At 45.0% G+C, this 24,782-nt stretch overlaps 1 protein-coding gene across 1 annotated transcript; it reads right to left on the reverse strand.

Annotated features, from left to right (window-relative positions):
• Nucleotides 1-8,658: 8,658 nt before the first annotated feature.
• On the reverse strand, nucleotides 8,659-22,970 carry LOC134342119 (zinc finger protein 420-like). Its single transcript, XM_063040059.1, has 2 exons — nucleotides 22,905-22,970; nucleotides 8,659-15,111 (listed from the first exon to the last, which is right to left on the reverse strand). Exon 2 carries the CDS (start codon nucleotides 14,584-14,586, stop codon nucleotides 12,946-12,948), a length of 1,641 nt encoding a protein of 546 aa, XP_062896129.1. The 5' UTR covers nucleotides 14,587-15,111; nucleotides 22,905-22,970; the 3' UTR covers nucleotides 8,659-12,945.
• Between the last annotated feature and the right edge of the window lie 1,812 nt (nucleotides 22,971-24,782).

A 24,782-nucleotide genomic window follows, 5' to 3' on the forward strand; every position in this document is an offset into this window, starting at 1 on the left:
AAGCCAACCACTCTGATCTTCAAGAGGACCAATTTTATCCCTTACAATCCTTTTGCTCTTAATATACTTGTAAAAGCTCTTTGGATTATCCTTCACTTTGACTGCCAAGGCAACCTCATGTCTTCTTTTAGCCCTTCTGATTTCTTTCTTAAGTTTTTTCTTGCTCTTCTTATACTCCTCAAGCACCTGATTTACCCCCTGTTTCCTATACATTTCATACAACTCCCTCTTCTTCTTTATCAGAGTTGCAATATCCCTTGAGAACCAAGGTTCCTTATTCCTATTCAATTTGCCTTTAATCCTGACAGGAACATACAAACTCTGCACTCTCAAAATTTCCCCTTTGAAGGCTTCCCACCTGCCAATCACATCTTTGCCATAGAACAACCTGTCCCAATCCACGCTTTTTAGATCCTTTCTCATTTCTTCAAATTTGGCCTTCTTCCAGTTCAGAACCTCAACCCTAGGACCAGATCTATCCTTGTCCATGATCAAATTGAAACTAATGGTGTTATGATCACTGGAACCAAAGTGCTCTCCTACACAGACTTCTGTCACTTGCCCTAACTCGTTTCCTAACAGGAGATCCAATATTGCATCCCTTCTGGTTGGTCCCTCTATATATTGATTTAGAAAACTTTCCTGAACACATTTTACAAACTCTAAACCATCTAGACCCCTAACAGTATGGGAGTCCCAATCAATATATGGAAAATTAAAATCCCCTACCACCACAACTTTATGTTTCCTGCAGTTGCCTGCTATCTCTCTGCAGATTTGCTCTTCCAAGTCTCGTTGACTATTGGGTGGTCTGTAATACAATCCCACTAATGTGGCCATACCTTTCCTGTTTCTCAGCTCCACCCATAAGGACTCCGTAGACAAGCCCTCTAATCTGTCCTGCCTGAGCACTGATGTAATATTTTCCCTAACAAGCAATGCTACTCCCCCACCTTTCAGTCCTCTGCCTCGATCACATCTGAAATATCGGAACCCTGGAATATTAAGCTGCCAGTCCTGCCCCTCCTGTACCAAGTTTCACTAATTGCTACAACATCATAATTCCACGTGTCAATCCACGCCCTCAACTCATCCGCCTTCCCTGCAATACTCCTAGCATCGAAATATATACACCTCAGAAGATGATTAAATAAAATCATTAGAAAGAGGTGGCAAGGCGTTGGAAGGTGCAGAATCTCTGTGGGTAGAATTAAAGAACAGCAAATGTAAAAAAAAATCCCTGATGGAAATTGTATAGAGACGTCCAAACATTAGTAAGTATGTGGTTCACAAATTACAATGGGAGATAGAAAGTCCGTGCCAAAAGGGCAATGTTACAATAGTCATGGGGGATTGTCATGCAGGTGATTAGGAAAATTAGGACAGCGTTGGTCTCAAGAGGAGAAATTCCTAGAATGCCTAGAAGATGATTTTTTTAGAGCAGCTCGTGGTTGAGCCCACTTGGGGATCAGTTATTCTGGATTGGGTGTTGTAATGAAGCGGAATTAATTAAGTCACTTAAGTTCAAAGATCCCTTAGGGGCAGGTGAACTTAATATGATCAAATTCACCCTGACATTAGAGAGGGAGAAGCTAAAGTCAGATGTGAAATAAAGAGAATTAGAGAGGCATGAGAGAAAAATTGCTCAAAATTGATTTGAGAAGAACATGGGCAGGGATGAAAACAGAGCAGCAATGGCTGGAATTTCTGGAAGCAATTCAGAAGGCACAGGATATATACTGTGGCATGCAAAAGTTAGGGCACCCCTGGTCAAAATTTCTGTAACTATGAATTGCTAAGCAAGTAAAAGATGACCTGATTTCTAATATTTCAAGCAAGATTACATTTTTATTTCCATCTTTATTTCCGCCCTGCTCTGCTGGAGGAGAAGCTGACAGCGATGCAGGTGGATGTTTCCCTGGTATCATGGATTCTTGATTACTTGACTGGAAGACCACAGTACATGTGCTTGCAATACAGTGTGTCCGACAGAGTGATCAGCAGCACTGGGGCTCCACAGGGGACTGTCTTGTCTCCCTTTCTCTTCACCATTTACACCTCGGACTTCAACTACTGCACAGAGTCTTGTCATCTTCAGAAGTTTTCGGATGACTCTGCCATAGTTGGATGCATCAGCAAGGGAGATGAGGCTGAGTACAGGTCTACGGTAGGAAACTTTGTCACATGGTGTGAGCAGAATTATCTGCAGCTTAATGTGAAAAAGACTTAGGAGCTGGTGGTAGACCTGAGGAGAGCTAAGGTACCGGTGACCCCTGTTTCCATCCAGGGGGTCAATATGGACATGGTGGAGGAGACTGAGGTCCTTTAACATCTGCCGGACGATGCTGAGGATGTTCTGAGGGTGGCCAGTGCTATCATGTTTGCTGTTGTGTGCTGGGGCAGCAGGCTGAGGGTAGCAGACACCAACAGAATCAACAAACTCATTCGTAAGGCCAGTGATGTGGGTATGGAACTGGACTCTCTCACGGTGGTATCTGAAAAGAGGATGCTGTCTAAGTTGCATGCCATCTTGGTCAATGTCTCCCATCCACTACATAATGTACTGGCTGGGCACAGGAGTACATTCCGCCAGAGACTCATTCCTCCGAGATGCAGCACGGAGCGTCATAGGAAGTCATTCCTGCCTGCGGCCATCAAACTTTACAACTCCTCCCTTGGAGGGTCAGACACCCCAAGCCAATAGGCTGGTCCCGGACTTATTTCATAATTTACTGGCATAATTTACATATTACTATTTAACTATTTATTATTACTATTACTATTTATTATTACTATTACTATTTATTATTTATGGTGCAACTGTACTGAAAACCAATTTCCCCCAGGATCAATAAAGTATGACTACTACTACTACTATCTTTTACAGTTTCAAAATAACAATAAAGGAAAAGGGCCCAAAGCAAAAGTTTGGGCAACCTGCATGGTTAGTACTTAGTAACACCCCCTTTGGCAAGTATCACAGCTTGTAACGCTTTCTTTTGCCAGCTAAGAGTCTTTCAATTCTTATTTGAGTAAATTTCTGGGTTCTGTCATTAGCAGCAAAGCACTGACTGTGGAAATTACAAATCAGAATAGTATTAGAGTCACAGAGTCCAGCAGCACTGAAAGAGGCCCTTCGGCCCTTCTAGTCAATGCCGACCTGTTTTTGTTTCTGCTGCCTATTTCCAGCTACCTGCACCATAGCCTCCATACACATCCCATCCATGTCATCACCCAAATTTCTCTTTGGTGTCTAAATCGAACCCACATCCTCCATTTCCACTGGCAGCTCATTCCACACTCCCACCAACCTCTGAGTGAAGAATTCCCCTTCAGACTCCCCTAAAATAATTCACGTTCACCCTGAACTTACGTCCAATGTGGGGGTAAAGGGAGGATGGGGCAGAGAGGGAAGACAGTAAGCGGAGGGGGTGGTCAAGTGCGGAGAGGGAAACAGAGCGGAGAGTTTATACTTAATATCTTTCAGAAAAAGTAATTGTTTGAACTTACTTGCTGCAAACCTACTATCCATACCCTGTACATTCTCAACCAAATTATTGATCTAGATGACAAGTAGCAATGTTCAAAGTAAACATTATTATCAGAGTACATATGTCACCACATACAACCCTGAGATACTTTTTCTGACGGGAACACTTAGCAAATCTATAGAATAGTAACAGGATCAGTGAAAGATCAAGTAGAGCATAGAATTCAACAAACTGTGCAAATGCAAATATAATTAAATAGCAATGAATAATGAAAGCAGTGGTTGTAACCCTGGGAAGCATCATTAGGCACGGGCCTCGAGTCCAATAAACAGCCTCCCACCATCACTCTCTGCTTCCTACCGTCAAGACAACTGTGCATCCACTTAACCAGCTCTCCCTGTGATCTCAGGCCAGAATCCTGAGACAGAGGTGTCACTGATCAGAGAGCACAGATTTAAACAGAGGATGAAGAGGTTTAGAGGGATCTAAGGAAGAGATTTTTCACTCAGAGGGTAGCTGAAATCTGGAACACACTGCCCGAGGTAGTGGTGGAGGCAGGTCCCTTCACAACATTTACGAAGTGGATGAGCATTGAAACTGCCAAGATACAGTCGGCTATGAACCAAGTGCTGATAAATGGGACCAGTGTAGACAGTGAGTGGATGGTCAGAACAGGCTGTGTGATCCACCACTCTGGACATGACAAATTAACGATAGTGGCATCGCAAGGCATTGATTTCAAAACCCCTCACCCCTCTCCAACCTGAAATAAACCAGACTGAACCCCGTTGTCACCACTGTGAATATCTATTTCTGTCAAGGTAACATACAAATTGGTCACTTCTGCTAAAGAACCGGCAATTGATAAAGGTCCTGTGTCTTCTTCCATTAATGTTCCTTCCTTACAGCAAAACTAACCCTCTCACTGTGTTAGAATCAATGATTAAATCCGGCCCCAAACTCTGTGCTTTCATCCCTGCACATTGTAACTTGAACCATCTCACTGAGGGTCTGATGGAGACACAACCTCTGCCCTCTGCACATGTGATCACATCTCCCTTGCTTCTGACATTTCAAATACCCTCAGAATGGTTTTCTGATTCAGTCTGAAGGTTATGGTACATTCAGCTCATCTTCAGACCTGACAAACCATGTCTTCCCACAGCTGGTTCCACCTGTTGGTGTGTCCTCTTTCCTCCACCTCCAGGGAAGCTGCATCTCCACACAAACTCCTCACTTGAGACGACTGTCTGTACCCGTGACACAGGAAATCACATCACTGTCACTCTCCTGATACCATCCGGGAAGCGGTACCGCAAAGTGAAAACCGGGGCTGAGGAGAGCCCGGAGACAAACACCCCGCTGCCCACTCCACCAACAACACGGCACAGCCGGACACATCTCACAACACCGGATCCGGTCCCGATGAAACCCGAATTTAATTTTGTTGTTCCAGATCGGACCCAACAAAAGGTGTTTTAAAACTGAAGCGCTCCCCTCACGTGACGTCACACAGCAGCCCCCCCCACGCGCCTGACGTCACCCATGGTCTCTCCGTATCTGCATCTGCTGTCACGAGCACAGTGCCTTACGTCACACACGCGCTGCTGTGCTCGAGCTTTATCGGTTTAACGGCTGAGCTACTGAGCACGAGGCACGCCCCCCCCCCCGAACGTCAACAGAGGAATTGAATCGACTGCAGAGCTGCGCTATTCCCATTGGTGCGAAGCGATGTCAATCACTGGTTACACCCAATAGTGGAGCCGGACCAGCCGAGAGGGCGTTACCCCGTCTCCTGGTGCAGCGCGACCTGACCGTTAAAGCGGAACAAATCCCAAAGTAAATGTCCGCTTTCTGATTTATTTCCATTTCCCTCCGAGGGAAGTTGGGGCGTTTGTGAAGCGTCTCCTGCGGCCGGAGTCTGATGTATCGCTGAGAGGTAGGAGGAGACCGCTCGGCCCGTCGGTTTGATGCCGGTTCCCCGGGGAGGGAGAGGGGGATTTTATTGAAAGGATGAAGACGGTGAGAGAGGGGGCGGACAGGATGTTTGTCCCGGTGGGGACAGGAGGGGCTCATCTGTGGAAATGTCTGAGCCCACGGTGGGGGCGATTCACCACATTGGGGGGCAAACACCGGCAGACTGTTGCCCTACAAGCGGGGCCACTGGTCCGGGCAAAGTGACAATTATTTGTGCTTTGTTGAGATTGTACCGGGAATATGGTGTAAAATCCCGCTCCCCACACTAACACGGGTTATACAGACCAAAGAATAAACTGCCGGAGGAACTCAGTGGGTCGGGCAGCATCTGTGGAGGGAAATGGACCGTCAACATTTCGGGCCGAGACCCTCCCTCTGGACTGAGAGTGGACGGGAAATAGTCAGAGAAAAGAGGTGAGGGGTGGGGATGGGGCAAGAGCTGGGGAGTGAGAGGTGGATCCAGGTGAGGGGGAGGTGGGAAGGTGGAAATAGTGACAGGGGTGGGAGGTGAGTGTTTGGGGCAACACGGGGCTGCAGAAGATGCAAATTAATTCCATAGAGGATTAACAAAGAGGTTAGAGAGTATTTGTTATAGAGAGTGCAATGAAGATTCACCAGACTGATCCCTGGGGTGGTGGGGTCATCATATGAAACATAGAAAATAGGTGCAGGAGTAGGCCATTCGGCCCTTCGAGCCTGCACCGCCATTTATTATGATCATGGCTGATCATCCAACTCAGAACCCCCCCGCCAGCCTTCACTCCATACCCCCTGACCCCCGTAGCCACAAGGGTCATATCTAACTCCCTCTTAAATATAGCCAATGAACTGGCCTCAACTGTTTCCTGTGGCAGAGAATTCCACAGATTCACCACTCTCTGTGTGAAGAAGTTTTTCCTAATCTCGGTCCTAAAAGGCTTCCCCTCTATCCTCAAACTGTGACTCCTCATTCTGGACTTCCCGAACATCGGGAACAATCTTCCCGCATCTAGCCTGTCCAATCCCTTTAGGATCTTATACATTTCAATCAGATTCCCCCTCAATCTTCTAAATTCCAATGAGTACAAGCCCAGTTCATCCAGTCTTTCTTCATATGAAAGTCCTGCCATCCCAGGAATCAATCTGGTGAACCTTCTTTGTACTCCCTCTATGGCAAAGATGTCTTTCCTCAGATTAGGGGACCAAAACTGCACACAATACTCCAGGTGTGGTCTCACCAAGGCCTTGTACAACTGCAGTAGTACCTCCCTGCTCCTGTACTCGAATCCTCTCGCTATAAATGCCAGCATACCATTCGCCTTTTTCACTGCCTGCTGTACCTGCATGCCCACTTTCAATGACCCAGGTCTCGTTGCACCTCCCCTTTTCCTAATCGGCCACCATTCAGATAATAATCTGTTTTCCTATTTTTGCCACCAAAGTGGATAACTTCACATTTATCCACATTAAATTGCATCTGCCATGAGTTTGCCCACTCACCCAACCTATCCAAGTCACCCTGCATCCTCCTCACTGCTAACACTGCCACCCAGCTTCGTGTCATCCGCAAACTTGGAGATGCTGCATTTAATTCCCTCATCCAAGTCATTAATATATATTGTAAACAACTGGGGTCCCAGCACTGAGCCTTGCGGTACCCCAAGAAAGATCAAATGTGATAACCCTTTCATTAGAGAATCCAGGACTGAGAGGTGAACACATTGAAATGCACAACATCATTACCGGTTGAACCAGGGATCCCAGTCTCTGAAAAAGGGGGTGGACTGTCTGGGGCTGAGATGAGGGGAAATGTCTCCACTCTGAGGGTGGTGAGTGTCTGTAAATCCCCACCACAGAGGGCGGTGAAGACTCGGTGATTGTCCTCACATAAAACAGAGGCCGGCAGATGTGTGGAGACCGAAGGGATCAAGGAAATGAGGATCCGGCAGAAACATGTGGCTGAGATGGGAGAGCTGCCGCCATCTTGTTGATGGTTAGAGGGGCGGAATGGCCACCTCCTGCTGTTTCCCACTTGATGCTTCAGAGTTCCTGTCCAGTGAGGCCGAAGGAATGTGAATAGAAATGAGTATTTATACACATGGACGGATTTCAATGAAACCTGCACATTTCCGGTTTGGGTCTGAATTATGTAACGCAGAACTCTCTACCTCCGCCTGTCAATGGAACACACCAATACCCTTTCAACAGATCAATCTTTGTAAGAAATTTAGCTTTTCCAACCTTATCGATGCAGTCATCCACCGATAGAACAGGCACCTGTTTTTGTTACTGCATTTACCTTCCTATAATCAGTGGAAAATCTAACACTACCATCAGGTTTGGGCACAATAACGCACGGTGAGCTCCAATCTGATTTTGAAGGCCTAATAATACTGTTTTTCAGCATATATTCAATTTCTTGCTCAGCCAATTTACGCTTTTCTATGTTCATGCAATATAGCTGTTGTTTAATTGGTTTGGCTTGACCAATATCTACGTCATGTACTGCGACTGTGGTTTGCTTGGGAACGTCAGGAAATAAATCTTTAAACTTCAGAATTAATTCCTCAGTTGGCTGCAGATGAGCCAACTTGTTATCAATGTTTTCTAGAACAACCGAGTTCATTAGCCTAACTGGGACCATGTTTGGCTTGTGAAAAGTCTCAGGCTACATCCACACTAGACCGGATAATTTTGAAAACGCCGGTTTGGCGTAAAAATGATAGGCGTCCACACCAGGCGATTTTCAAAATACCTCCGTCCACATTAGAACAGATATTTGCGTGAATCTCCTCCTACTGGCAGGCGCAAGACACACAGAAAACAAGCGAAGAGGAAAAGGTGTACTTGGTGCGTGTTTGTCCAGTTAGACTAGAGAAACTTAAAAGGAAATTGCCAAATGAAAGACTTGGTGCGCGTTTGTCCAGAAACATTTTCTACAGCCACAGTCTCTTCACCGATGAAAGGGACGGCAGCTACTACTAAATGCAATAAGGCTTGTTACTGGGCAAAAGTGAAATTTCCTATTACCTCATTTGTTTGCCTTTACTTTTGCCATGTCTTTCGTGTATTATTTTGCTGTATTTAACATGTGCAATAAAATGAGTTACCGGGCAAAGGGGACAATTGCATCTATTGAATGTTTGCACAAGCAACACACATGTTACACAAGCGTAGCGGTGGACAAACCCAAGTGCAGAACACAGGCAGAGTCGGGAGGCGTTATCACCGTAGTGAGCGTGGAATGGGTTTCCAGGAGAGTATATACCTGAAGTCTTGGGTTTGGAGAGAATCCAGGAGCGATGCTAGACTTAGAACTAATGGCCCTATGAACCATGAAACAAGGTTACTCACACTGGGGTCGACCAATGAACTGACAGCTCGTTGTTTTGATCACAGGGTCTTTATCCTGTATTTTCTGATGGAAAGCAGGTGTATGTAGTTCGTGGAACCTAGGAATGACTGGAAATTAAATGAGGGGATTGAAGACCAATTCCTGAGGTAAATAGTAAGGTGGGGGATTGCCAGAAGAGACCATGACAAATAAAGCACCTTGTTAAATGTATAAAACATGTCTACATCAGTGTTATCTTGCATTTCCATACAATGTTACATTAGGCTGTTACGCATCTATTGTCAAAGAAGTACTTGCATAAATAGGTAAACTACCTTCATACAAGCAAGGACAGAAACAGGGCAAAGTTAGTATACCTATTTATTCAGTAAGCTATGGGTCAAAGTATTTGGTAAGTACATTTCTAACTTTTCTGGCTTCAGTATTGTTGCCATCTGTTCTGAAATTGTTAGGTTGTGTGGGGGGTTGTGTTCAAGAAAACAATGAAATGCCGCGCTGCAGCCATCTGTTCTGGCACGTCATGACAGTGTTTTTAAAAATATCCGTTTACCCTGTCCACACTGCTCTGCACAATCGGCATTTTCAAATTTACACACTCTGGAGGGCGTTGTAGAAAATCTCCGTTTTCGGGGGAGGAAAATGCTGTTTTGTTTTGCGAAATCTTTAAGTTTTATCTCGCTGGACTACAAGCTTGGTGTAGTTTATTTTTGAACTTCAAAACATAGTTAACATGTACATTCCCATCAATCCACTGTTCCTTTAACAAGGCCAAAGTTCCCCTCACTCTATGGCCAAATACAAGTTCAAAAGGACTAAAGCCCAGTAATTCCTGTACTGACTCTCCTAACGCGAACAAAAGCAAATGTATTCCTTCATCCCAGTCTTTCCCATTTTCAACATGGTATGTCTTAATCATTGTTTAGAGGGTAGAATGAAATCTTTCTAAAGCCCCTTGTGATTCCGGATGGTACTCAGATGATGTAACTTGTTTAGTTCCCAGTTCATAAATTACCTGCTGGAACAATCCAGATGTAAAATTACTTCCTTGATCAGACTGGATTTCTTTTGGTAAACCAAATAAAGTAAAAAACTTGGTAAGAGCCTTCGCCACAGTTTTAACTTTAATATTTCTGAGAGGTATTGCCTCTGGGAATCTGGATGCAGTACACATAATATTTAGCAAATACTGATGGCCAGATTCAGTCTTTAGCAATGGGCCAACACAATCCACTGTAACTTTGGAAAAGGGTTCACCGAATACAGGTATAGGCCGGAGTGGGGCCACTGGGGTGACCCGATTAGGTTTACCCACAAATTGATAAGTGTGACAGGTTCTGCAAAAGGTCACAACCTCTTTCCTCAAATTAGGCCAGTAAAGTTGTTTCATAATCCTGTTTACAGTTTTATTCAGTCCGAAATGGTCACCTCAGGGCATACTGTGGGCCAAAGCTAAAATTTTAGTCCTATAAACTTTAGGGACTACAACTTGGTGAACAATTGCCCATTCCTCACTCACAGGTATAGCAGGTGGCCTCCACTTCCTCATTAACACTCCATCCTTGAGATAACAGCCAACTGGTACTTTCTTAATCTCATTATCTGAGAGAGCTGTTTCTTTTAAAGCTTCAATCTCAGGGTCTTGGTTCTGTTCTGCTATAAACTCCATCCTACACAGGGATAAATCTTTTTCATCAGACTTACTACTTGTATCCTGTTGAAACAATGAAGGTAGAAAAGTCCCTGACAAGTCATCATAACTCGAATCCCGATTTTGGCTGTCATGGGTATCAGAATCATGCTGCACAGAACCGTCTGCGTTGGCAGACTTCTTAGCCATACTTTGAATTACTGCGCAGGAAGGATAAATGTTAAAGTCCATCTGTGGGTCGTCAGTGGTTGGCTTATTTGTCAACTACACTGCAGGAACAACGTTACCATCTGCCAGGTCATTCCCTAACAGTAAAGTAACATCTTCCACCGGTAAACTGGAGCATAATCCGATCTTAACAGGTCCCGAAACCAACCCTGACTGTAAAGTTCCCCTGCGCAATGGCACAGAAACCATGCCGCCCCCAATGCCTTTAATAAGATTTACCTCACCAATGTTAGTCTCAGCACCAAACTTTAGAACACTGTCTAATATAAGTGACTGAGAAGCCCCAGTATCTTGAAGAATTTTCACTGGTATCGGGGTTGACCCTTCCTTTAATAATACAAACCCATCTGACACAAAATGATCAAATCCCTTCTTAACTCGGTCAGACCTTTCAGTCCTCAACAAAATGTTCAGAACCCTGTGGGTTTATAAGTGCTTCAACCTGCTGATCATGGGCATTTGGGACTGCCTCCCTTTCCTTTTTCTTCTTCAGGACGGAACAATTAGCCATCATATGACCAGCTTTCTTACAATAGTAACAAGTAAGACCAGAATTTTTCTCCTTCAACTGCTTCCCTTCATCTTTACTCTTGTCACTAGTCCCAACTTTAATTTCTGGTTTACCCTGGTTATCCCTGCTACTCTTTTGGAAGCTCTTATTCGGGGTAAACTTAACCATATGAGTTAAAGCAAACTCATCTGCTAATCTAGCAGACACCTGCAAAGTGGCAGCATCCTTTTCATCTAAATATGTCTTTATGTCATCAGGGATGCACCTTTTGAATTCTTCAATTAAAACCAACTCTTTCAAGCTGTTACAAGTCATCATTTACATTTTTATATGTGTACCAGCAGTCAAAACACACAGACTTCTCATAAGCAAATTCCATATAACAGATTTCCTCAAATTTCTAAACATTTGCTTCTGGGACCAACCCATAAGCTTTGAGCACAGCCTGTTTCACTATGTCCAAAACAGCTGCTTCATCAACTGTCAAAGTAGAATAATCTTGCTAAGCCTTCCCCTTAATTACACTTTGTAAGAGAATAGGCCAACCCTGTTTTGGCCACTTTAAATTACGAGCAAACTTCTAAAAATGCTTAAAGTATTTATCAACTTCTGCTCCATCAAATGGAGGTAGCAATTTAACTTCCCGACTGGCCTCAAACTTATCACCAGAGTCTAATGCCAGATCCCTTTGCTGCAATCTCTCCATCTTTTCCAGCTCGAACAGCCTCTGTCTTTCTGCTTCCTCTCTCTGTTTTTCTGCCTCTCTGTGCCCTCCTCATTGTCAATTTCACCTTAGCAAATTGGCGCTTCCAGAAATCCAACAACATCCACTGCTGCTGATTTTCCACACACAAATAAATCAAAATGGATTTTCCCAATGAAATCAATAATTAATCAATAAATACGCCCCTAAATTTGTTCCTATCCCGAACACAGGCCCCAATTTTGTTATGAACCGTAACGCTTTAGAAACGAATCAGCAGCAATAGACTACACCTGGAGTCTGGTTTTGATGTTAAAATCACTGTCTTTACGAGTATCTACCTATGAGATAGTAACTTAAGCAAGATAAAGAAAAGTGAACAGTATTATGTGTATGTATTATGTGTATATATGTGTTTAAATATAACTCCCAAACTGTTGAGCTCTGAGGAAACAAGGCTTAGAGTCTTGAGATGGTAAAGTATGAAAATTCAGTTCATCCATGAAATAGGTGATGAGCGAGAGATATTTGTAATCCAGGGTAGATGTCAAGAGAAGGCAATTATGTCGATTTCCACAGGTTCCACGGTAGTAAAATGAGAGAACAGTCGCTGTAGATTTTATTCGTCGTCGTTCCAAATCCACGTACGAATTATCATCAAAAGTGACTTGTCACAAGGGGTATCTTCTTCAGGTGAATTACCAGACCACACTCAGGCAAGGACAAATAAGTGGTTTTCACAGAATACCCCAAATCCAATCCACTCCTATGGATTGAACAAGGTGACAACCACACATGCGATGTACGCTGAATCGATCATTAACCCACCCACGTGGGCACAGGAAAGTTCTAAACAGTGACCCTTGCCACTAGTTCCCTGGTTTTGATCCTTCCACTTTTCTTCCTTCGTCTCCGTCTAACTCTTAGTGTCTGTGCCCTCGATTAAAACTAAACAAGCTGCGAGCGATGTAAACAAGCTGCAAATCAGACTAATTAGCCTTCTTAATCTCTCTCTCTCAAAACAACAGTCCACAGCAAACAAAACCGAGGGATTCATAACGACGGCCCCTCCCCACTGTGAACTGACTGGTGTGCCAGTAGTTGGGATGACTGAGTGAATCCTTTCCCACATTCTGAGCAGGTGAACTGCTTCTCCCCAGTGTGAACTCGCTGGTGACTCTGTAGGGCGGATGATCGAGTGAATCTCTTCCCACAGACTGAGCAGATGAATGGCTTCTCCCCAGTGTGGACTCGCTGGTGTCTCTGTAGGTTGGAAGAGTTGGTGAATCTCTTCTCACAGACTGAGCAGGTGAACGGCCTCTCCCGTGTGTGAACTGATTGGTGTGCCAGTCGGTGGGATGACTGAGTGAATCCTTTCCCACATTCTGAGCAGGTGAACGGCTTCTCCCCAGTGTGAACTCGCTGATGACTCCGTATATCAGATGACTGAGTAAATCTCTTCCCACAGACTGAGCAGGAAAAGGGCTTCTCCCCAGTGTGAACTCGCTGGTGTCTCTGTAGGCTGGATGAATCAGTGAATCTCTTCCCACATTCTGAGCAGGTGAACGGCTTCTCCCCAGTGTGAATTCGCTGGTGTCTCTGTAGACTGGATGAATCAGTGAATCTCTTCCCACATTCTGAGCAGGCGAACGGCTTCTCCCCAGCGTGAACTCGCTGATGACTCTGGAGGGTGGAAGAGTGACGGAATCTCTTCCCACAGTCTGAGCAGTTGAACGGCTTCTCCCCAGTGTGAACTCGCTGATGTACCAGGAGCTGGGATGACTCAGTGAATCTCTTCCCACAGTCTGAGCAGGTGAACGGCTTCTCCCCAGTGTGAACTCGCTGATGTACCAGTAGGTGGGATGACTGAGTGAATCCCTTCCCACAGTCTGAGCAGGTGAATGGCTTCTCTCCAGTGTGAGCTCGCTGATGATTCTGTAGGGTGGATGACCGAGTGAATCCCTTCCCACAAACTGAGCAGGTGAACAGCTTCTCCCCAGTATGAACTCGCTGATGTACCAGTAGGTGGGATGACTCAGTGAATCTCTTCCCACAGTCTGAGCAGGTGAACGGCCTCTCCCTGGTGTGAACTGACTGGTGTCTCTGTAGGTGGGATGACTGAGAGAATCCCTTCCCACAAACTGAGCAGGTGAACAGCTTCTCCCCAGTGTGAACTCGCTGATGTACCAGTAGGTTGGATGACTCAGTGAATCTCTTCCCACAGTCTGAGCAGGTGAACGGCCTCTCTCCAGTGTGAACTGACTGGTGTCTCTGTAGGTGGGATGTCTGAGAGAATCTCTTTCCACATTCTGAGCAGGTGAACGGCTTCTCCCCAGTGTGAACTCGCTGGTGACTCTGTAGGGTGGATGACCGAGTGAATCTCTTCCCACAGACTGAGCAGGTGAATGGCCTCTCCCCAGTGTGAACTGACTGGTGTTTCTGTAGGGTGGATGAATGAGTGAATCTCTTCTCACAGACTGAGCAGGTGAACGGCCTCTCACCGGTGTGAATTCGCTGGTGACTCTGTAGGTAGGATGACTGCGAGAATCTCTTCCCACAGTCTGAGCAGGTGAAATCTCTCTCTGCAGTGTGAGCTGACTGGTGTCTCAGTAGGTGAAATGCCTGAGTGAATCCCTTCCCACAGTCTGAGCAGGTGAACGGCCTCTCTCCAGTGTGAAATCGCTGGTGTACCATTAGGTCAGATGACCGAGCGAATCCTTCCCACAGTCTGAGCAGGTGAATGGCCTCTCTCAAGTGTGAACTCGCTGAAGTACCTTCAGTTTAGATGAGCAAATGAATCCCTTCCCACAGTCTGAGCAGGTGAACTCTCTGGTGTGAACTCGCTGATGGACCTTCAGTTGAGATATCCTTTCCCAGAAATTCAGCAGATGACCTGCCTCTGCCCAGTGTGAACTGACTGGTGTGTCCACAGGTGGGATGACCGACTGAATCCTTTCTGTGAACTTGCTTATGTACCTTCAATTGAGATGACCGAGTGAATCTATTCCCACTGTCTGAGCAGATGAAAGGCCTTTCCCCTGTTTAAAATGACAGGTGTGCCAGTTGGTCAAATGACTGAGTGAATCCCTCCCCACGGTCTGAGCAGGAAGGATGGTCGATTGAAACCCTTGCTCCACTTCTTAAATATCCAGACAGAGACAGCAAAACTGGCGTGCCGTGTTTGAGATTCCAGGAGACAAGTTGCTTCTTGTTTTTAACCTGTAAAAAGATTAACAAAATTCATCAATGGGTGAAGGATAACATTTCAGATGAGATCACTTGAGTTGCCAAGATGTGATCTGCTATCACACTGTTACATTGAAATTCAACCCAAGATGGAGAGAGAAATCATCTTCTAACCGGGCACAGTGCTGGTATCGGGAATGACCATCAATTCCCTGATGCTCTTCCTGTCTCTGTAAGAATGGGGCATTTCTGCCATCTCCAATTTGTGACTTGGCTCAGTTTGACTCTCTCCATTGGTATTATTCCCTGTTCCTGCTGAGCTGCATGGGTGCCTGGCCCCACAGTAAGTGATACACTCTCACACAAATAGCCTTTGTTGACATGCAGCTGGGATTTTCTTTTGTGTACTATTAACTTAAAGTGCCACAATTTTAACGCCATATAAAAATTTCCTGCTGAGATGAATGGTTGGTCTGCACAGCTGATAAAATGTGAACGTTAGTGTTATTTAAGTTTCTTGTCACAGTCAAAGTGTAACACAGAAACAGGCCCTTTGGGCCATCTAGTTTGTACTGAACTATTTAAACTGCCCACGCCAATACCCCTTCCATCCAGGTACCTGTACAAACCTCTTAAATGTTGAAATCGAGCTCACATGCACCAGTTCTGCTGGCTGCTCATTGCACATCTGGATGACTGTCTGTGTGATGAAGTTTCCCACATGTTCCCCTTAACGTTTCATCTTTCACCCTTAACACATGGCCTGTGGTTATAGTCCCACCCAATCTCAGTGGTAAAACCCAGCTTGCATTTACCCTATCTATACCCCTCTTAATCGTGGTATTCCTCCATCAAATCTCTCCTCAATCTTCTACATTCCAAGGAATGAAGACCCGACCTGTTCAATCTTTCCTTATAACCCAAGTCCTCCAGACCTGGCACCATCCTTGTGAATTTTCCCTGAACTCTTTCAACCTCTTTTACAACTTTCATGTAGGTAGGTGACGAAAACTGCACACAAAACTCCAAATTAGGCTTCACCAATGTCTTATACAAGTCAACATACCATCCATCTATTGTCAGTACTTTGGTTCATGAAGGCCAATGGGCCAGAATTTTTCTTTCTGTCCCTATCTATCTGTGACACCACTTTCAGTGAATTAAGGACTTGTATTCCCAGATCCCTTTCTTCTACAACACTTATCAGTGCCCTACCAGTCACTGTGTAAGACCTACCCTGGTAGGTCCTACCAAAGTGAAACACACTTTGCACTTGTCTGCATTAAATTCCATTTTCCGTTTCTCAAACCATTTTCCCAGCTGGTCCAGATCACACTGCAAGCCATGATAGTCTTCCCCGCTGTCCACTGCACCCCCAGTCTTGGTGTCATCCATAAATTTGCTGATCCAGTTAACCACCATATCATCCAGATTACTGATACAGATGAGAAACAACAACAGATCCAGCACTGATCCCTCTGGCACACCACTAGTCACAGGCCTCCAGTCAGAGAGGCAACCATCTGCTACCACAGTCTGTCCTCTTCCAAAGCCAGTGACTCATCCAATTTACTATCTCATCTTGAATGCTGAGTGACTGAACCTTCTTGACCCACTCCCATATGAGACTTTGTCAACTGCCTTGCTAAGGCCCATGTAGACAACATCCACTGCCTTGCCTTCATCCACTTTCCTGATAACTTCCTTGAGAAACTCGATAAGATTGGCTAGACATGACCTACCATGCACAAAGCCATGTTGCCTATTCTTTATCAGTCAACATCTATCCAAATATTTACATATCCGGTTCCTGCACATACGTTCCAATAACTTTCCCCTACTGCTGTCAAGCTCACCAACATACAATTTCTTAGTTATTTTTAGAGCCTTTCTTGAACAGAGGAACAACATTGGCTGTCCTCCAATCCTCCAGTACCTCACCTGTCACTAAGGATCATTTAAGTATCTGTGCTAGGGCCCCTACAATTTCTGCACTTGTCTTCTGCAGAGTCCCAGGGAACAACCTGTCAGGCCCTGGGGATTTATCCACTCTAATTTGCTTAAGACAACAAACACCTCAACCTCTGTAATCTGTACAGGGTCCATGAAGTTGATGCTGCTTTGCCTCACTTCTATAGACTGTGTCTAGTTCCCGTGTAAATACGGATGCAAAAAAAAATCTCTTCCATCTATTTTGTCACCTCATATTGAATACCATCCTGATCTTCCAGAGGATTAATTGTTCCCGTACAACCTTTTTGCTCTTAACATATCTGCAGAATCCCTAAGGACTCTCCTTCACCTTGTCTGCTGGGGCAACCTCATGCCTTCTTTTATTTCTTTCATAAGTGTTCACTTGAATTTCCTGTATTTCATAAGTACCCCATTTGTTCCTATCTGCCTGTACCTGGTATGTGCCTCCTTTTTATTGATCTGGGCGATAAAAGCCAAAGGGGTAATGGAGCTGCATGGTGGCAGGTGGGGGTGGGGGGGGGGTTAAACTGAAGTTACAGGGGGAATGGGAGCCTGAATAACAGAACAGATAGCAGAAAGGTTGTGGAGACAGATGTTGTTCTGTCCTCAGACAAGTCAGGAATGAAAAAGTTGAGCATGGTGCAATGAATATGCTGAGCCCTGTATATTTCAATACAAGGAGCAGCGTAGGAAAGGCGGATGTGTTCAGGGCATGGATCAACACCTGGAATTATGACACTCTGATCTGGCAACTGTGGATTGGGACAGGCTGCTTTACGACAAAGGTGTGCTTGATAAATGGGAGGCCTTCAAAGTGAAATTTTGAAAGTACACAGTGGGTACGTGCTTGTCAGAAAAGATAGAAACTGTGGGGAACCTTGGTTTTCAAGAGATATTGAGACCCTGGTGAAGCACAAAATGGAGTTGCAGAACAGGGATAGGCAGGTAGGTTCTTATGAAGTATAAGAAATGCAAGAGAACAAATAAGAAATAAATCAGGATGGCAAAAAGGCACGAGTTTGCCCTCACAGAAAAGATGAAGGATAATCCTAAAGGATTCTAGAGATAGATTAAGATCAAAAGTATTGCAAGGGACAAAGTTGGTCCTCTGGAAGACCAGAATGGTAATTCATGTTTGGAACCAAAGTAGACGGGGAAGATCATCTCTATTTACTCAGGAGATGGGCACAGAGTCTACGGAGGTGTGGGAAATGGCATTAACTTCCTGGACCCTATACAGATTAAAGAAGAGGAGATGTTTGCCATCCTGAGGCAGATTAGGGTGGATAAATCTCCAGGGCATGACAAGGTGCTCCCTTGGACCCTACGGGAGGCAAGTGCAAAAATTGTCGGGGCCCCTAGCAGAGATAATTAAATCATCCTTATTGACGGGAGAGTTATCAGAGGATGGTAGGATAGCCGAAGTTAGTTCGCTGTTCAACATACAGCATAGAAATCTACAGCATATTCCAGGCCATTCAGCCCACAATGCTGTATCAACCATGTAACTTACTCTAGAAACTGGCTAGAAATTCCCCAGCACAAAGACCCTTATTTTTCTAAACTGCATGACCTATCTAAGAGGCTGTTAAAAGACCCTATTGTACTGCATTTACCTCGACTACCGCTGCTGGCAGTGTATTCCACGCACCCACCACGCTCCGTGTAAAAAACTTACTCCTGATATCCCCTCGGTATCTATTTCAAAGCTCCTTCAAACTATGCCGCTCGTGTTAGCCATTTCAGCCCAGGAAAAAGCCTCTGGCTATCCACACGATCAATGCCCCTCGTCATCTTATCCACCTAAAAAAGGCTCTGAACATAAACAAGGAAATTATACATTGCTCTGAGGATTTGTTAGAAGTAAAGAAAATTATCAGGTATAGACAGGGTAAATGCAAGCAAGCTTTTTCCACTGATGTTGGGTGGGAGGAGAACCAGAGGTCATGGGTAAGTGGCTTCACCATTTAACGAAAATTTAAAGGGAACATGTGGAAAACCTCTTCACTGAAATGGTTGTGATAGTGTGGAATGAGATGCCAGCACAAGTGGTTCATGCCAGCTGAATTTCACCATTTCAGAGAAGGTTGGATAGGTACCTAGATGGTAGGGGTATGGAGGGCTGTGGTCCCAGTTCAGGACGTTGCATTAGAGAGTTTAAATATTTTCGGCATTGTCTAGACAGGCCGAATGGCCTGTTTCACAGAACTTCTCCATGTCCCTACGACAGAGTAGCTGGCCAAACTTGATTGGAAGGGGAGACTGGTAGGAATGACGATGGAGCAGCAATGGCTGGAGTTTCTGGGAGCAATTCAGGAGGTGAGTGATAGATACATCCCAAAGAAGTGGAAGCATTGGAAAGGCAGGAGGACACAACGAGGCTGAAATGAGAAGCCAAAGCGGACATAAAAGGCAAATAATGGAACAAAAACCAACAGAAGACAACTAAAAATACTCAGATATGCTCAGGGCATTGAATTATGATTTGTAGTCATTAATGAATCTTGGTTGCACCCAACAGTCTGAGGGATTTAGAGGAACAAAATATCCGGGGCCGCAATATCTCTTCAAAGCCAAGGTTCCCTGCACCAGTTGCCTTTCAACTTTTAATTTGACAGGCTCATACAAACTAGACACCCTCAAAATTCCACTTCTGAAGGACTCCCATTTACCAGATACTCCTTTGACAGAAAGCAGCCTGTCCAAATCCACACTTGTCAGATCCTTTCTGATACCATCAAAATTGACCTTTCTCCAATTTAGAATCTAAACCTGTGGTCATGACCTCTCTTTTTCCATATTTACTTGGAACCTCATGGCATTATGATCACAAAACAGAAAGTGTTTCCATACACTAACTTCTGTCACTAGTCCTGGATCATTTCCTAATAGCTAATTGCACACTTCTATATCAGGAATTCTATGTGCTGGTTAAGGGCACATTTGACAAACTCCCAACCTGTGGTCATGACCTCTCTTTTTCCATATTTACTTGGAACCTCATGGCATTATGATCACAAAACAGAAAGTGTTTCCATACACTAACTTCTGTCACTAGTCCTGGATCATTTCCTAATAGCTAATTGCACACTTCTATATCAGGAATTCTATGTGCTGGTTAAGGGCACATTTGACAAACTCTACCCCATCTAGTCCTTTTACAGTATGGGAATCCCAGTCAATGTATGGAAAGTTAAAATCACTTACTGAATCAAACTTTGTTTCTTGGCATGGTCTGCGATCTCTCCACAAATTTGTTCCTCTAAATCCCTCAAACTGTTGGGTGCAACCAAGTCCCAGTAATGGCTACAATATCATGATTCCATGCCCTGAGCTCATCTGGCTTTCTTAAGATGCTTCCTGCATTGTGATATACACAGCTCAGGACATTCATCGCACCATGCTCAACCTTTTGATTGCTGACTTTGTCTGAACAACATCCGTCTGGGTGTCAAGAAAGCAACCTCTCCCTCAATGTCACAAAAACAAAGGAACTGGTTGTGTACTACAGAAGAAATGGAGACAGTCTAACCCCTATTGACATCAATGGATCTGGGGTTGAGAGAGTGAACGGCTTTAAGTTTCTCGGCATTAACATCACCAAGGATCCCATGTGGTCTGTACATACCAGCTGTGTGGTATGTGGCTGTGCACCTCTCTCACCTCAGACAGTTGAAGAAGTTTGGTACGGGTCCCAAATCCCAAGAACTTTCTACAGGGGCACAATTGAGAACATCCTGACTGGCTGCATCACTGCCTGGGTATGGGAACTGTACTTCCCTCAATCGCAGGACTCTGCAGAGAGTGGTGCGGACAGCCCAGTGCATCTGTAGATGTGAACTTCCCACTATTCAGGACATTTACAAAGACAGGTGCATAAAAAGGCCTGAAGGATCATTGGGGACCCAAGTCACCTCAACCACAAACTGTTCCAGCTGCTACCATCTGGGAAACGGTACAACAGTATAAAAGCCAGGCTCCTGGACAGCTCCTTCACCAGGTCATCAGACTGATTAATTCATTCTGATACAATTGTATTTCTATGTTTTAATGACTATCCTATGTACTAACCATTTATTATAAATTACTATAAATTACACATTGCACATTTAGAAGGAGAAGTAATGTAAAGATTTCTACTCCTCATGTATATGAAGGATACAAGTCATTTCAATTCACCCTCTCCACTATCTGTTCTGGCATTCTGACTCCAATCCCCCCGCAACATTAGTTTAACCTCACCCCCCACGACACACTAACACTAGCAAGCCTTACCGCTAGGATATTAGATATCTGCTAGTTTTAATTCCCTATCAGCCTTTTGACATTCCTCTGCCAGGTAACCCAACCTCACAGTTTCTTAAGTAGTCTATCAGTTGTTGTGTGGGATGGCCACAAGAGTACTCTGCGATGGCTATTTAACCTCATTCCCCTTCCTGACTCTCACCAAGTATCCTCTGTCCTGCACCTTGGGTGTAACTCACCTCTCTTCGTGTCATATCTATTACTCCCTTTGACTCCCAGATGATCTGGAATTCATCCATTTCCAGCTCCAATTCCCTAATGTGCAGGGTTACAAGCTGCAGCTGGATGCACATCTTGTAGGTGAGGTTGTCAAGGACATTGGAAGTCTCCCCAACTTCCCACCAATGTCCACTCTAATTTGTAATGACCGGTGTGCCAAAAACTCTTGTGCTGTGCAATTTTTACCCAGTTTTACATGTGCACACTGGATTTTAAATAGAGAGGTATTTATTTTAACAGCTAGCAAATCACTGTTAATAAGAAGTTTAATATCCTCTGGGTTTGATCAAGTTCATCTACACTCTCACACAACTTATATAGCAGGCCTGCAGAGTGTTATGAAGGATTTTCTCACCTGAGCTTTTGCACACCGTCCACATCTGATTTGCTTGCTAAATGATGCTTTAAAAAGTCAGATTTCCAAATATCACTCCACTTCCTCCCAATTGCAAATTCTCCAGCAACTTTTGCATTGCCACAAGACACAGAGGTTCTGTATTGTACATAAAATATTTCCCCTGAACCCTCCCCCAGGGGACTAACAGCCAATGAATATGAAGGGAAGGGCAGTAGTCTATCTCATTGGAGTCTGGCACATTTGTGATGTGCCCAGGACAAAGGTGTTTGATATCATTATGTACCCAGAGAGAATGGGTCAAAACATGTTCTCACGGGTAGAAAGGTGCAGAACAAGAGGATGTAGAACAAGTAACACACACAAAATGCTGGAGGAACTCAGCAGGCCAGGCAGAATTTATGGAAAAGAGTACTAATGCTGAGTTCCTGCAGCATTTTGTGTGCGTTGCTTGGATTTCCAACTTCTACAGCTTTTTTTAACGCAAACAACAGGAATTCTGCAGATGCTGAAAATTCAAGCAACACACATCAAAGTTGCTGGTGAACGCAGTCCTGACGAAGGGTCTCGGCCTGAAACGTCGACTGCACCTCTTCCTACAGATGCTGCTTGACCTGCTGCGTTCACCAGCAACTTTGATGTGTGTTGCTTCTACAGATTTTCTCGTTTGTGATTGGAGGCAGAACAAAGGTGATTTTCTCAACAGCTGATGTAAACGATTTTGTTCCCTTTCTCCGAGTTCCCAATCCTTGCATTTAGACAGCTGGAGCTCAGCTCTGTCTGAGAGATCCATCGGTTCCCATTCCCTCATCAGCCGGAAGCTCCCCGGGGTCCGTGTACGGATCGTGGGGCTGAGAGAGAGGGAAGAGAGCAGGACTGTCCCGGGATCGCGGGTCACGGTGTCCGGAATCACAGTAAATGTCCCGAATTCGGTGTTGAAAAACTCCACCCGCAACCGGGGAATATCTCTTACCTGGAGGCGAGATCCCGAGGCCTGATGCCGAGGCCGCTTCAGTACTGCGCGCATGCGCGATATTCGGGAACAGCCACAACGCTGACGCCTGCGCATTCGATCGGTGCTTCAGCGACCGCGAATATTGCTACGCGGAGCTTTCTGGGTAATCACGGTGCCATTAGAAGTTTCTGCAAGCATCGGTTCCATGTCCTTCCCCAGATTTTTTTGTGTAGAAAACTCAGCAGCTCTTTTAATGCAGAAAGTTGCACCATAACTAATTAAATAGTAATATAAAATCATAAATAGTTAAATAATAATTTGTAGATTATGCCAGGAAATAAGCCCAGGACCAGCCTATTGGCTCAGGGTGTCTGACCCTCCAAGGGAGGAGTTGTAAAGTTTGATGGCCACAGGCAGGAATGACTTCCTAAGACACTGTGTTGCATCTCGGTGGAATGAGTCTCTGGCAGTAGTGGATGGGAGACATTGTCCAAGATGGCATGCAACTTGGACAGCATCCAAGAGATTCTGCTGTTGCTGGAAATGTAAACACATACACACAAAATGCTGGAAGAACTCTGCAGTTCGGGCAGCAATGAAGCAGAGGAGTACACAGTCTAGGCATGCTGAAGGGGCTCAGCCTAAACGTTGTCCACATTTCCACATTGGTGGCCTGATCTATTGATTACCTCCAGTATTTTGCAGAAATTAACCAGCTTTTTTTTCAATCAAACAGTTTCAAAATGTTTCTGATCTTTCATTTGTAGCCATATCCTGCTGGTCTGATTCCTCTTCCTCCTCCTCCTTGTAAACTCTAGCTCCCTTCTCTTTCTGGAGCCCCAAAACCCTGATTTGAGCTGGTAACTCTGACTCTGACTCTAAAAGCATCAAAGATAGGTAGTGCAGAGCACCCCTGTAGCCATTCCCCTGAATAATAAGTTTACCATCCTGGATACTGTTGGCGGGGATGACCGACCAGGTGTGAGCCACGGTGGCAGGGCCTCCGGCACTGAGTCTGACCCTGTGGTGCAGAAGGGTGGGACGGAGAAGAGGAGAGCTGTCGTCATTGGAGACTCTATAGTCAGGGGAGCAGACAGGAGACTTTGTGGACGTGAGAAGGATACCCGCATGGTTTGTTGCCTCCCGGGTGCCAGGGTCTGGGATGCCTCTGACCGGGTGCACGACATCCTGGTACGAGAGGTAAAGTAACCAGAAGTCGTGATACATGTTGGGACCAATGACATAGGCAGGAAGAGGGATGAGGTCCTGAAGTGTGAGTTTCAGGAACTAGGCAGAAGGCTGAAGAAAAGGACCTCAAGGGTGACGTTCTCAGGATTGTTGCCAGTGCTACATGACAGAGAAGGTAAGAATTGGAGGAGATGGCAGTTGAATGCATGGCTGAGGAGTTGGTGCAGGGATCAGGGTTTTAGATTTTTAGATCATTGGGATCTCTTCTGGGGAAGGTGGGACCTGTACAGATTGGATGGGTTGCACCTGAACTCAAGGGGGAGCAATATCCTTGCAGGTAGGTTTGCTAGCATGGTTCGGGAGGGTTTAAACTAACTTGCGAGGGGGATGGGACCCAGAGCGATAGAGCAGTGAAAGAAGTGCATGGAGTAAAGCAAGATCTAACATACAGAGAGGCTTTGAGGAAAGAGAAGCAGAATAAACGGTGTAAAGACAGTAAGGTAGAAGGGCTGAAATGTGTGTACCTCAATGCAAGAAGCATCAGGAACAAAGGTGATGAACTGAGAGCTTGGATACATACATGGAATTATGATGTAGTGGCCATTACAGAGACTTGGCTGGCACCAGGGCAGGAATGGATTCTCAATATTCCTGGATTTCAGTGCTTTAAAAGGGATAGAGAGGGCGGAAAAAGGGGAGGAGGGGTGG

This window comes from Mobula hypostoma, unplaced genomic scaffold, assembly GCF_963921235.1.
Source record: "Mobula hypostoma unplaced genomic scaffold, sMobHyp1.1 scaffold_45, whole genome shotgun sequence".
Classification (NCBI taxonomy): Eukaryota; Metazoa; Chordata; class Chondrichthyes; order Myliobatiformes; family Myliobatidae; genus Mobula; species Mobula hypostoma.

Coding starts and splice junctions, on each gene's coding strand:
- LOC134342119 (XM_063040059.1), bottom strand. CDS start 14,586: ATGGTACACCAGCGATTTCACACTGGAGAGAGGCCGTTCACCTGCTCA.